Source organism: Cinclus cinclus, chromosome 3 (genome assembly GCF_963662255.1).
Source record: "Cinclus cinclus chromosome 3, bCinCin1.1, whole genome shotgun sequence".
Taxonomy (NCBI): domain Eukaryota; kingdom Metazoa; phylum Chordata; class Aves; order Passeriformes; family Cinclidae; genus Cinclus; species Cinclus cinclus.
Window position 1 is genome coordinate 66,615,951 of NC_085048.1, and position 12,115 is coordinate 66,628,065.

At 37.0% G+C, this 12,115-nt stretch overlaps 1 protein-coding gene across 8 annotated transcripts in view; it reads left to right on the forward strand.

Moving 5' to 3' along the window:
* RGS7 (regulator of G protein signaling 7) overlaps nucleotides 1–12,115 on the forward strand; it is a 227,264-nt gene that overhangs the window by 185,411 nt on the left and 29,738 nt on the right. For 7 of the 8 annotated variants that reach the window (XM_062488950.1, XM_062488943.1, XM_062488944.1 and 4 more), the window contains 5 exons: nucleotides 728–826; nucleotides 1,565–1,626; nucleotides 3,062–3,172; nucleotides 3,647–3,772; nucleotides 10,785–10,971. In XM_062488950.1, coding sequence (XP_062344934.1) covers nucleotides 728–826; nucleotides 1,565–1,626; nucleotides 3,062–3,172; nucleotides 3,647–3,772; nucleotides 10,785–10,971 — 585 coding nt within the window. The remainder of the gene's footprint in view (nucleotides 1–727; nucleotides 827–1,564; nucleotides 1,627–3,061; nucleotides 3,173–3,646; nucleotides 3,773–10,784; nucleotides 10,972–12,115) is intronic. The other variant, XM_062488948.1, reaches the window with a different exon arrangement.

Consider the following 12,115-nt stretch of genomic DNA (forward strand, 5'->3'; position numbering starts at 1 on the left):
CAGCAGTTCTTGTCCTGGTCTTAATGAAAAAGGCATCTCTATTTTACAATTATGCCCAAAATGAATGACTGGAAATTATGGAAGAAATTAGCACCATCTAAATTAGGTTGCAATTAGAGTGTAACTTCTCTAGGGATGTACAGATGGATTGGCTCAACACTTAAATCCTTTGCATCATAACCATGTAGATTGATTCTCACTTTAAAGTATTTCCTTTGAGGTGCATTGAATGTTGACCCATAGAAAAGTATGTTTTAAGAAGGAAAGTGGAGTTAGAGAAAGTTTTAGCTTGTCTTATTTGTGGTAGTGAAAAGTCCAGATTAATGTAGTTTACCAGACAATAACTGCAATTTTGGAAATCATCCAAATAATTCATGTGTTAGTGCACATCTTGGGATACTCCATCTACCAGTCATCTCCCCTTAATGTAAGAACATCTCCGTGTCATTCCCCATGTTTACTATGATGCTAATATAGAGACCTAGTAAAAGCAGATGCTTTGTTGTGTGGCTTTATGGAACTGTGAGAGTTGGGGAAGTCTTTATTTTTCACGCTAGTGCAGAAGCACGATTTTATCTGAGTGTATGGGTTATTGCAGTTGCTTTAGGGAAAGATGATCTTGGCTAACTTCTTGAGCACAATGTACTCAACCATGATAGTTACTATGAGTGTGTGTAGAAAGCATTGTCTGAAAGCAACCATCATTGTTCCATATTTTCTTGCATAGTCTGTCTATGGCTTACAAAATGACATCCGAAGTCACAGCCCTACGCACACTCCAGTGCCAGAGACTAAGCCACCCACAGAAGATGAGCTACACCAAGAGGTTTGGAGCATAACTACAAACATGTACTTTTAAATGAACTTTTTAGGAAATAACTTTTTAGTTATAAACCCAAAAGTTATTGTAACTGGGGAGTTATTCAAAATGGCTGTTGCAAACATTTAATAAACCTTTTTCTTATCTCAAGGTATATAGATTTAGGCATGTAACTCCATTAAAACTAATGAGACAAAACCTCAATTTTTTGTATCATGCATTAAACACCTAAAGGCAGTGGGAAGTAGGCCAATGAGTGGGATCATTGTATAGCTAAGCCCATTAGCCCCTTCAGCTGTAAACATCTTGCTCTTCTTTCAACACTGATTTGAGGCTTGGGGTATACTTACCACTCCATGTATGCATGTATAGGTTCACACTCCTACCTACTGTTAAAACTTTTTTTAATCTTTCCTGAGATGTTAGTCTGGAGAAGGTAAATGTCTGAAAAAGTATTAGTTCTCCTCAAAGATCTAAAAAAGGCTAATTGGATTTTTGTTGATGAACCTTTAGGGAAAATGTTATATTGGGCACATTTTTTGTCTCTGTGTGATCCTTTTCCTTCAATGGAAACTTCCACTTACTTTAGGGCCACACTGGTGAAATGTTGCTTTAATTCAGATATATTTCTCTTCTGTGTCCTAGGATAAATTAAGGTTGAATTACAGCCCTAATAAAAAAAGTCATAGAAATAGAGCCAAGTAATAAATTACTCATAAAACTCTTTGCCTTTCTTTCTTGCAGATTAAGCACTGGCAAATGCAATTAGACAGACATAGATTAAAAATGTCAAAAGTTGCAGAGAGGTATGTATATTGTCACATTTTCTATTTTTTTTCAATTAGACTGATAACTATTGGGGAAAATGTCAGTACGAAATAGCTTCGAAGAGCTATTCACAGCAAATAGCTCTTCAAAGAGAGACATGGAAGATCAGATGTCAGAAATAACTGATGAGAGTTTACTTTAAGTGGAGAAGTATGAAGTTCTTTTAGTGATAAAAATATTCCAGATATTTCATGATGCATTTCTGATAAACCCGTGTCACTGAAAGAGCCTCTGACCAAGTAATCACAAGTCTCACCTTTCATTGGCAGGGAGGCTAAATGGGACTAGGTCTGGGGTTATTGTTCTGATATTTCAAAGGGCAATCGCTGATGAAGCAAGGGAACTAGCTGGTGTGGAGCTCAGTCAGTTCTTGAGCAAAGTGAGTTTGGGCTCAGTTTGGGTCACAGATGTAACACTAGTAAGAATCTAGCTCCAAATAAGACCAAAATTTGTCAGGAAGGGGGTAGAAAGCAAACAAAACAAAGAGCCCGACATTGCAGAAAATTGAGCTGCATAGGGCTTAATCAAGGAAATAAGGCCAATACAAATTGCTATTCATCTTCTCAGAAACATTTGTGCATATATGTCTATTTATATATATATGTATGTTTGCATACATATGCAAATACATATAAATATTTATTTATAAAGACAGCAGGTTAAGATTTTTTTGTTTACTGAACAGAAAAAATATAATGTGCACTAAAATATAATAGGAATGGAAAAGAAAGAATAGTTGCCCTCACCTGTCAATTATTTTACAAAAGTTATGAGGCCAAAGGAAGCAGCAAGAATAAATAAGGAAAATGGGAGATGTAAATTACCAGAATACAAGCAAAGATTTTAGTGTGTGCAACTGAGTCAGACGAATTCCTGAATATAAAAAGAAAATTGTGAAAAAAAAAATATTTTCTAAAAAATAAACCTGGGAATAGTGTCCTTTGATTAGGAAATGATGCAATTATTAATTACATTTAAGAGAAAAAAAGGAGTACTGGCAGCTGCAGGGCCAATAAATATAACCTGCAGAACATGCGGTGTTTTAGAACAGATTTTAAGGAAACACATTATTAAAACCACAGGGATATAACACATGTTCCTTTATGAAAAAAAATGTGCATGGAAGAGGTTGTATTAGTGCCTAAAGGAACCTTAAATGGAGCTATGTGGAAGTATTAGAGAAGCTTATTTTATTTCTACTCTTGGTAGACCTGAGCCAGCCCTCCTTCTTCAATGGCCCACTTTCAGATGTCTTGAGCAAACTTATTTCACCCTGAGCTTGTAGCTGCCTTCTGTGTGTGCACAAACAATCACCATGGTTTGGTTGCTGCAAGGTAACTTGTTAACTGGGGTAACCTGGTCATGCTTCTTCTCCTCCTGACATGACAATGTTGGACACTTTTTTTTTCCTAGTCTATTAGCTTATACAGAGCAGTATTTGGAATATGATCCTTTTCTTGTGCCCCCTGATCCCTCAAACCCTTGGATATCAGATGACACCACTTTCTGGGAACTGGAGGCAAGGTATATAATTTTATTTCTTCTTTGGAAGTAGGGGAGTATAGCATGTTTTTCTAGAAATGTGAAGATTTCAGACAGAGGTACTGCGGGAAAATACTGAGGCAGAAGAGTAACGCAGTACCCTTTTGGTCTTTCCAGTTTTACAGTTTTTTAAGATGGGCAGTGCTATAGATTAATAAATCTGTGTGAAATGTTACTATACCCAGTTTCCAGGCTTCTAGTATGGTGAAAAACAAAAAAGACAGCTTTTAAAATCTATAACATTCCTAGTTGGAAATCTTTCTTTTTCTGTGTATTACCTTCATCCTGTCTAAGTTCTAACAGTCTTTTTGCTCATTGCTGAACATTGCACAGATGTGAGCACTCCAAAAAGTGAGAAAACCGTGAAACTTTAGGAATTAGTCTAAATTATGAACACAGATTGTTAGAATACTGAAGTATTGCTCACTTTGAGTTCTGTTGTTTTCACTTGTGTAGCAAAGAGCCAGGACAGCAGAGGGTGAAACGATGGGGATTTGGCATGGATGAAGCTTTGAAAGACCCTGTGGGAAGAGAGCAGTTTCTGAAATTCTTGGAGTCAGAATTCAGTTCAGAAAATTTAAGGTAAATGAGAGCTAATTGATTTTTTAATGGCTTGTAAATTATATTGGGATTTTGCTTTGTTGTTTTTTTTCCCCTAATACTTTCCATTTTTTGACCCCTTCAAAAATTTTCCTCACCTTTTAGAATGAATTCTTCCAGATTGCTGCCCAGTTTCATATACAGGCTGAGGAAAATATTCATATAGTTAACAGACACTCACATGAAGCAAATTTTTCTGTTCATATTCAACTTTTGGTCAAACTACTCACATAAGAGCTTTTCTCTCAGCTTGTCTTTTAAAAAGGTATAAAACTGACTCATTCAAAGCCTGTTCAATATATTTTATTTAGTCAAGTATTATGAGAAAAGTAAAATGAAAATTAAGAAGTTTTAAAATAAATAAAGGATTTAAATGTAAAATTCAGACTTTCATCAGGTTGATTGGTTTCTGGAGATTATTTTGAAAATCTCCATCAATATTCTAGTACTTGTGCATCTGATACAGCTGAAGTAGGGTGACATCTAGCTCTCAAATTCCTCACTAATTGTAAAATGGAGAGAGTATGTTTTTTAAAGTATTCTTACAGAATTACTTTTAAGTGAGGGGAAAATTTATTTGATTTTAAAAATTATAGTCTATCCATTGGTTAATAGTGTGTTTTATTTTTGCTGTTCTAAGAAAATCGTATTTCAGTAAGAGTTATTTCAGAGAGATTAATAACAGCCTTTCTACAGACAAATTAACCTGAACATAGTACAAAAATATAGGCAACATGTTTTTCTCTTAAATTCCACCTTCTTGTCAGATGTCATCTGTATCACTTTCCATTCAGCAATAACATAAGTAGAATAAAATCCTATTTGCATTTACATTCTAGAACTCAGAATAATCCTAACCTACTTTTTTCCTATGCCAATTCTCAAGTCTAAAGTGGTGCAGCATAGCCATTCATACTAAAATTATGCTTTTGTAGCATCTTACAAGAGGCATTTAATACTTATGATGTTGGTTTATAAATGCCAAGTAATTGCAAAGATCTCCTTGTTGTTAGTTTAAATTTGTCAGCAGAATAATTGGAGTTGGAGTTCTCTAAGTTGCTGACCATGTTCATATTCAAACATTAACTTTGCATCACAAATACAGCCTGACCTGTATGTATATGTTGATGACTTTATTTGCCACAGATACAGATTTTTCTTATTAAAAGCTCCAACTGGTAAAATAATTTTTTAAAAATCAGAATAATACCAAGAAAAGGAAAGGTAATTTAAAACAAATATTATTTAAAGAGCATCCTGCTAATTTGTTATGCAGAGCAGCTGTTCAAACATGAATCTGTTGAGCCCACTGTGTGCTGCAGTTTCTGGTGCTTTTCTGTGATTAATTTGTCTCTCTGCCAACTAGACTGTTACCCACATAATCCCTAACTCTTTCATCTAATCCTATTTACAACACCAAATACAGGCAAACTGCAAGTAACTGATCTAGAAAAATTCCCTCAAGAAATTTCTTCAGAGATAATTCCTTGACATGCTATCTACTCTTTTGTCTCTTCCTCTAAATTCGTAGATTTGCATTATAAAATATAATATCTGAGTAACAGTGAATATGATTTTAAAGGCCAGGCAGGGGATAAATTTGCTCTGAAAAAGGTGCTTTCTGTGATAATTAACTGGAGGGTAACGGTCTCAATAGCTCAGAATTATGTTTGCAAATTCCCAAGCTGTGGAGAAATCAATGTATTAGGTTCACATGGTAAATTTGGGTAAGAAAACATGAATTTGTAAAACTTGTTGTGTATAGCTGTCAAAATGTTTTAGATGTCAATAACAAATGTTTAAAGCTTGATGATTTCAAGCATTATTGCTAAATAACCTTAGAAGGTGACCTTGTTGCTCACCTGTTAACTCCATCCATAGTAATTTGGGGGTTTTTAGTGGTATTTTTTTCATTATTATTTTGACAGCCACCTTGAGAAAAATAATTATGTCCACCCACATCTTCCCACTGCAAAAAATTGAACTCAAATCAATTGCTGGTTATTGTACTTTTACAGATTCAGTCATGATAAAATGTACAACACTGATAAGCCTATAGTTGGATAGGCAGCTGGGACCCTGCTGTCCAGTTTTATACCTCATTTTGGTGAAACAAACACCAAAACCATGAAATGATGAGTCTACCAGATACACCATTTCAATTTCAAGTGTAATAGTCCTAGATTGCAAAAAGTCCCAGTGTTACTGTTACATAAACTTTGCCTGAGAGTGTTGGAGGTGTCTGAGAATGTCATTCTTGGTGGATACAGACCCTGTCTTAAAGAATGCAACAGGGATGAAGGAACTTGAGCTGTGATTTAATCCTAAGAATTGTGCAGTAATATAAGGAGGTTTCCCCTTCTTTGTATCTCTGTGCTTTTTTCTTTGCCTGTAAATGGGGCTTAATAGTATTTCACTCTCTGAAGAAGTGTTGAAAAGCACAGCAGAGGAATAAAACTGTCTGAGCAGTTCTGTCAGTGCAGTAACTTCATTACAGTGTGACTGCAGTTTTCAGGTTGGATTCTGCACTCACCTAATGCGGGGTATGACTTGTGATCTCTTGTTACCGTGCAAATTTTTTTGAGGAATTTTTTTGTGTGCTGCTCAATATACAGAACAAATAGCTAAAGTAACATATGATTTGGATAATAGATTTATGAAATTCCCAATGCCTATTACAAAATGGTGACCATTGTTTAAAATTCACAAGACTAAAGTTTGAGCATGATCCAGTACTATTGAGCTTGGTCACAAGGTTCCCAAGTATGAAAAAAAGCACTTTTCAAGGAGAGTGAGTTTATGAACTCAAACGTACTTCAGAATGGCACCTGGAGACCTAATGTCTTTCATTTCTCTAGGAAATTGTATTCCTCTTCTTGTCCTTCCTTTGTCTATAGTGCAGCAGAATTCTTTGGAAAGTTAATATTTGTATGCTGACTATAGGGTTTGCTCCGAACTGGTTATTTTGTAGGAATTGCAGCCTGTAAATATTAAATCCTTTCAGACCTGCCAAGCTGAAAGCCTGTCCAAATCCTTATGCAGTATTATAGAGGATGTGATCACCAAAGCAGCTCTAAGACTGAAAAACCTGCTAGGTTAGTGAAGGGAGAGTGGTGACAGGTTAGGTTCCATGATACACAGAAGGAAAAGCCACTGGACCCTTTGCCCCTTCCTTTGATGCTCATTTCTTAGGTGTGTGATGTGTGACTAGTAGGGAAAAGGGACTTTGCATTCTTGTTCTCCAGTAAAAGAAGAGAGCGACTGAGAAATTTGCTAGATTTGGATGTTTTCCTTCAATAATTTGTGTCTAACCATACCCCTGCAAGCTGACATTTTGTGAGGAGTTTATCCTTTACACTGGTGATTATGAGGCCCTGTTGTGGGTGCTAATAACTTGACCAGAATTTAATCCTCAAAGCTGAAATTGCCTGTGAGTTCTCATTCAGAGAAACTCGAGCTTAAATGCCAAGTGCCAGCAATGTTGCCATCTCTGCAGAGTAGACGAGAAAGAACTAGTTGCAAGATTTAATGAGTTTCTCCATCATATTCTTGAAATCCTTCAGTTCTAGTATGTCTTGAAACTTGAAGTTGTAGTTGGCAAAAAGGTGGAATCAAGAAATCAGAGAGCAGTGTTTCCTGCCCCTGGAAAAATATTATGTGATTTTATTCATAGAGTTTGTTGAACTTTTTATTTGCTTTTTCTGAAAATGCTGAAAGGTCTGGCCTCTTGTTGTGTCACATGCACTGAGTGCAAAGTTCACATAATTCCCACTTCAGTGTTTCCACAGTGACTATACCTCACACATTTCACAGAGAACCACTGCAGCCTTTTTTTCCCCTCTTTGTTCCTGCAGGCTAAATTTAACTGATTAACTTGGTCTGGAATCTGTCTGCACCTGACATTTAGGTTAGTTAATGGGACAGAAGCTGTGTTGCAGCTGTGCTATTTGTCCGTGAGACCACTGTGGCTTTGAAAGTAATCCATCTGGAGAACCTAATCCCCAGATATCTTGCAACATGTGTTCTACCAGTCCATGTGGCTGGATGTGCTACTACTGTACGCTACACACTCTCACTCTGCCATGTGTCTGCCGTGACCCAGCATGTGGCAGCCCAAATGCTGTGCTAGGAGACAGCAGGGAGGTTTGCACTCAGCTCCTCAGTCCATGTTCAGTGCTGAACATCCGCTAGAAAGGGTCTACATGGCAAAAGCAAATCTCCACCAACAGGAGATTCAGTTTCATCCAAGGGCAGCCAGACTGAGTTCTAGTTGCTTACACAAAGTAGCACCAGGTCTGTGTATATCATTGCTCAAAAATACAATTCCCCTTCTCCTCTCTCCTGCCATTGCACATAATTAATGTTGCAGACTGTGTACTTTTTGCTACAAGAGTCTTGTCTTGCTCTGGTCACAGTTCATGAGGCAGAGAGCTGTAAAACGGGACAGGGAGCTCTTCTGATTTGAGGCTCTGTGCTGAGGTCTTGCTGGCTCCCTTTCCACTTCATCTGTGCTATTGGTTGCCATGGGATATTGGAAGATTTTATTTTTGATAATGCAAGGGGGGGCAGCCTTATTTTTGTCATTTCCTAACTTTGAATTCAACTCTGTGGGAGGAGGGCAGGCATCTTTTCTTAAAAGATAAGTAGATTAAAATCTTAAAATGTGTGTTGGATGTGAAATAAGCACCCTAGACATAACACAGAAATCATAATTCTTCCCACTTTTAGAGAGGTTTCTATATTTAGAGCATCACATTTTTAGTAGAGTCTTTGAATGCTATTGTTAGAAGGGTAAAATTAAATTAATCTATCAAAGAACTGGTGTTCAGCCTGTAAGAATGGGTCTATACAGCCTCCTTATTCTATGCTGGAAGCAGAGAAGCTAAATTCATTGAAGTTTATCTCCCATCTATTTCCCCATAACTGAGTATAACCTACTGTATGAAAACAGTTTACTAGCAAAAGAAAATAGCGTCTCAAGGCATGTTTGCAGTGACTTCCAGAATTACTGGCAGTGATACAACTGAACAAAAAAGGAAATTACATCTCTGAGCTAGATCTGCAGGATGTCTGCAGGGAGAGAGAAGATATGTGTTTACAAAGGGCATCCTTCCCTTTCATTTTTGTGTTCCTTACCTGACTTGGAGACACATGAGTAATCAGTCAATCCCAGAAGATGCACTTGAAGAGGTTAGCCCTGCAGGATATGTGCTTTTAAATGCAAATCTCAAAAGCAGCTTAAGGAAACCAAAGTGGGTTGCCCAGATTTGAGACAGTGAAGTGATTAGAGTTTGTGAGCTTTGCAGTTTTTAAATTTGAGTTATCAGGCATTTCTTCTTGCTGCATTGCTGTCTGATTCTCAAGATACATCCCCGGGCTCTGTGCAGAACTATGTTCAATTCACACTGTAGCTCATATATAAAAGTGATGCTACCCAGAAGTTTTGAAACTGGAGTTCTATTGGCACAGATCCCCTTTGTGGCCTTGGAGAAACCACTATACATTATTACATTATTAATATATTTGCAAAACTGGGACAATATTGCTTCTCTGTCTCTTGGAGAATCTTAGATGAAAAAAATGTGCTTATGTGCTATTGAAATTGAAGGCTGTAGAAATACCTAAAATAGTCTTCTTGGTAGCATGAAGCTGACCATACTGGCTTGTGGAAAGTGCACACAGGCTCCTTCCACCTGTGCTACAAAGAAATTTCAAAATAGGACTATGAAGGAATAATTGCTTCCTGAAAGGTAAATTTTCTCAAGTGAAGAATATCTTATAGCAGGAATACTGTAAGGTTTGCTATGTTTTACTATTCTCTCTTAAGTGTTTTGCAATTATTAAATTAGAATTTGGACTGAAGGTGGTGTCATTTTGGTTTCTTTGGGGTCTGAATATTGTTTCACTGTTCTCTCCCATCCCTGTTGAACTCAGCCAAGAGAGATTAAGTTGATCTCACAGTGTAAGCAGGGTGCAACCACATTTTAAAGGTGCATCCAATCTATTTGTGAGCCTAGGAAAAACCAGCTGATTTCAAAGTTAAATCATGTCAAGGCTCAGCTTATCTCTTTCTTAGGATCACCTGTGTCAGAACAAAGATGAAAAGTTGCAATGGTATATATTGCATGTTTGCCAAAGTCAAACTTTATTTGAGCTCTTGGATTTGGGGGAGAACTAAGTGGTCTGAACCATGTCTAAGAATGGGATCCTAAATTGATTTAAGATTATTTTGTGCCATGAGAAAGTCTGAACATCAATAGAAGAAATCATGAAATAAAACTTACAACTAGTTAGCTATGATTGTAAAGTGCTCAAGGCTTTTTAAGTGATCTTGGTCCAGGCTGAATGAGGATGCAGTGAACTGGCTGCACTACATATGACTGCCCAGTGTGGGTTTACTCAGCAGCAGGAAAGAGAATGTGTAATTCCATTCAGCAGTTCTAGCAAAAATATCCGTATAAATGGAATGCCGAAAAGAGAAATTAAATTATAATTAGCAAAACAACTGCTTTTCCAGTGTATGTGTGTTTTGTGGGTAACAAAATTAGAGTTACACAGTTTAGGATTTAGTAGGACGCAGAGGTTCATGTAGATAGCAAAAATATAAATTACTAGTTTTTGAAGAAATGTCAAAAAGCAGTCAGCTTATAAGTAATATAAGCCCTTGTGGTTCAGCCAAAATGATGTCTCATTTTAATTCCAGCTAAATCTGGAATCTTCCTGTAAGCATGTTACCCATCCATAAGTAATGAAGGACTTCCTATCCCTCCCATGAAGAGCCTTCTAATAATTGCTTCCCTAGGTGGATTGCTTGCCTTGAGACAGTATAACAGAATGCTGATCCCAACATAAAATCACTCAGCTTTTTCTTACCTTAGCATGTTTAGATGAAAACTTCAGTTACTTAATTTCTTTTTTAAGAGCATGGAAGAATGTGGGCACTTCATTAGTGGTTATCCTGAGCTGGGAGTCAAGATGATGTGTTGTGCCATAGGTTCTGGTTAGCAGTAGAAGACCTGAAGAAGAGGCCTATCCGTGAAGTTCCTGCTCGCGTCCAAGAAATCTGGCAAGAATTTCTTGCTCCAGGTGCGCCCAGCGCTATCAACCTCGACTCAAAAAGTTATGACAAAACCACTCAGAATGTGAAGGAACCTGGAAGATACACATTTGAAGATGCTCAGGTCAGTTTGGAATCATGTTTATGGACATTTGAAATGGAATATTGGCTACTGAAATCTATGTACAAAAATGAGATGTATTTGGGAATTAAATGAAAATGCCCTGTTTCCTAAAGTGCCATTTTGGCAATGAAGATGTGTAGCATTCTTTCATGAGGCATATGAAGTTCTTCATGAAACTTCTGTGCTTGATACAGAGTTTTCAAGTGGACTTTGAATAGAGGAAAGAAGTACTTCTGTATTAAATGCAACACGTCATGTGACTTATAACTTAATATTTCATCTTTGAAGACTTCTGAGAAAAGCAATAGAAAATAATTGGATTCACAGTAAAAGTGGCAGAACTGATATGATCCTCCATTTTCATCAGCAGCCCAGTGATGAAAATTTAATTATTAATGCAAAGTGAAATGGTGTCAAAAGGAGAGATTAAGATCGTATGCCTGGAAAAATTCCCACAGCTTGATTAATAGGTCATCATCTTGGGAGTCTGGAGATGCTGCTACATTCCCATGAAGGAGAAAAGGGAATTGAATTGAGGCTCTCTACTTTTTGGGAGAATGCCTCTGCCCTAAATATGAAATGGAATAGTTTTACCTCCTTTTATTTTTTTCATTATGAGTGTAGCAACCTATGAAGAAACGATGACATTTTCATTAGACTCTATGTCATAGCCACTGTTTTGAAGTACTCTGCATTAAACCAAACATATAATTTTTGCTTGCATCTGCTGACCCCTGTAGATTTAAGAATGCAGTGTATAGCAAAGACAGAAATGGCAAAACTAAACAAGAGAGAAAGGTTAAAGGTTTTAAAAGATATATCTTTGCAGTTGAGTGAGTAATAATGGACATTTAAATTCCTTGCCAGTATCTTTCTTTTTTTCAATAATAAGTGTAAAATTTCAATACCCTTTTATTGCCAGATTTCTCTTTTCATAATTTTGTCCTTAATTTATGAAAGACATGGAGTATGCAGTATTTATGCAAGCAGGACTTCGCCACCCACCTGGAGAGGACCTCTGCTTAGTTCATCCAGTTCAGCAAAAAAACTTAAACCTGTAAGCCTCAATTTCTCTGGAAAAGGGACAGGCTACACCTGCTGTGTCCTCACTTGAAGCTTTAGGATCTTTAGAGTGTCCCATCTG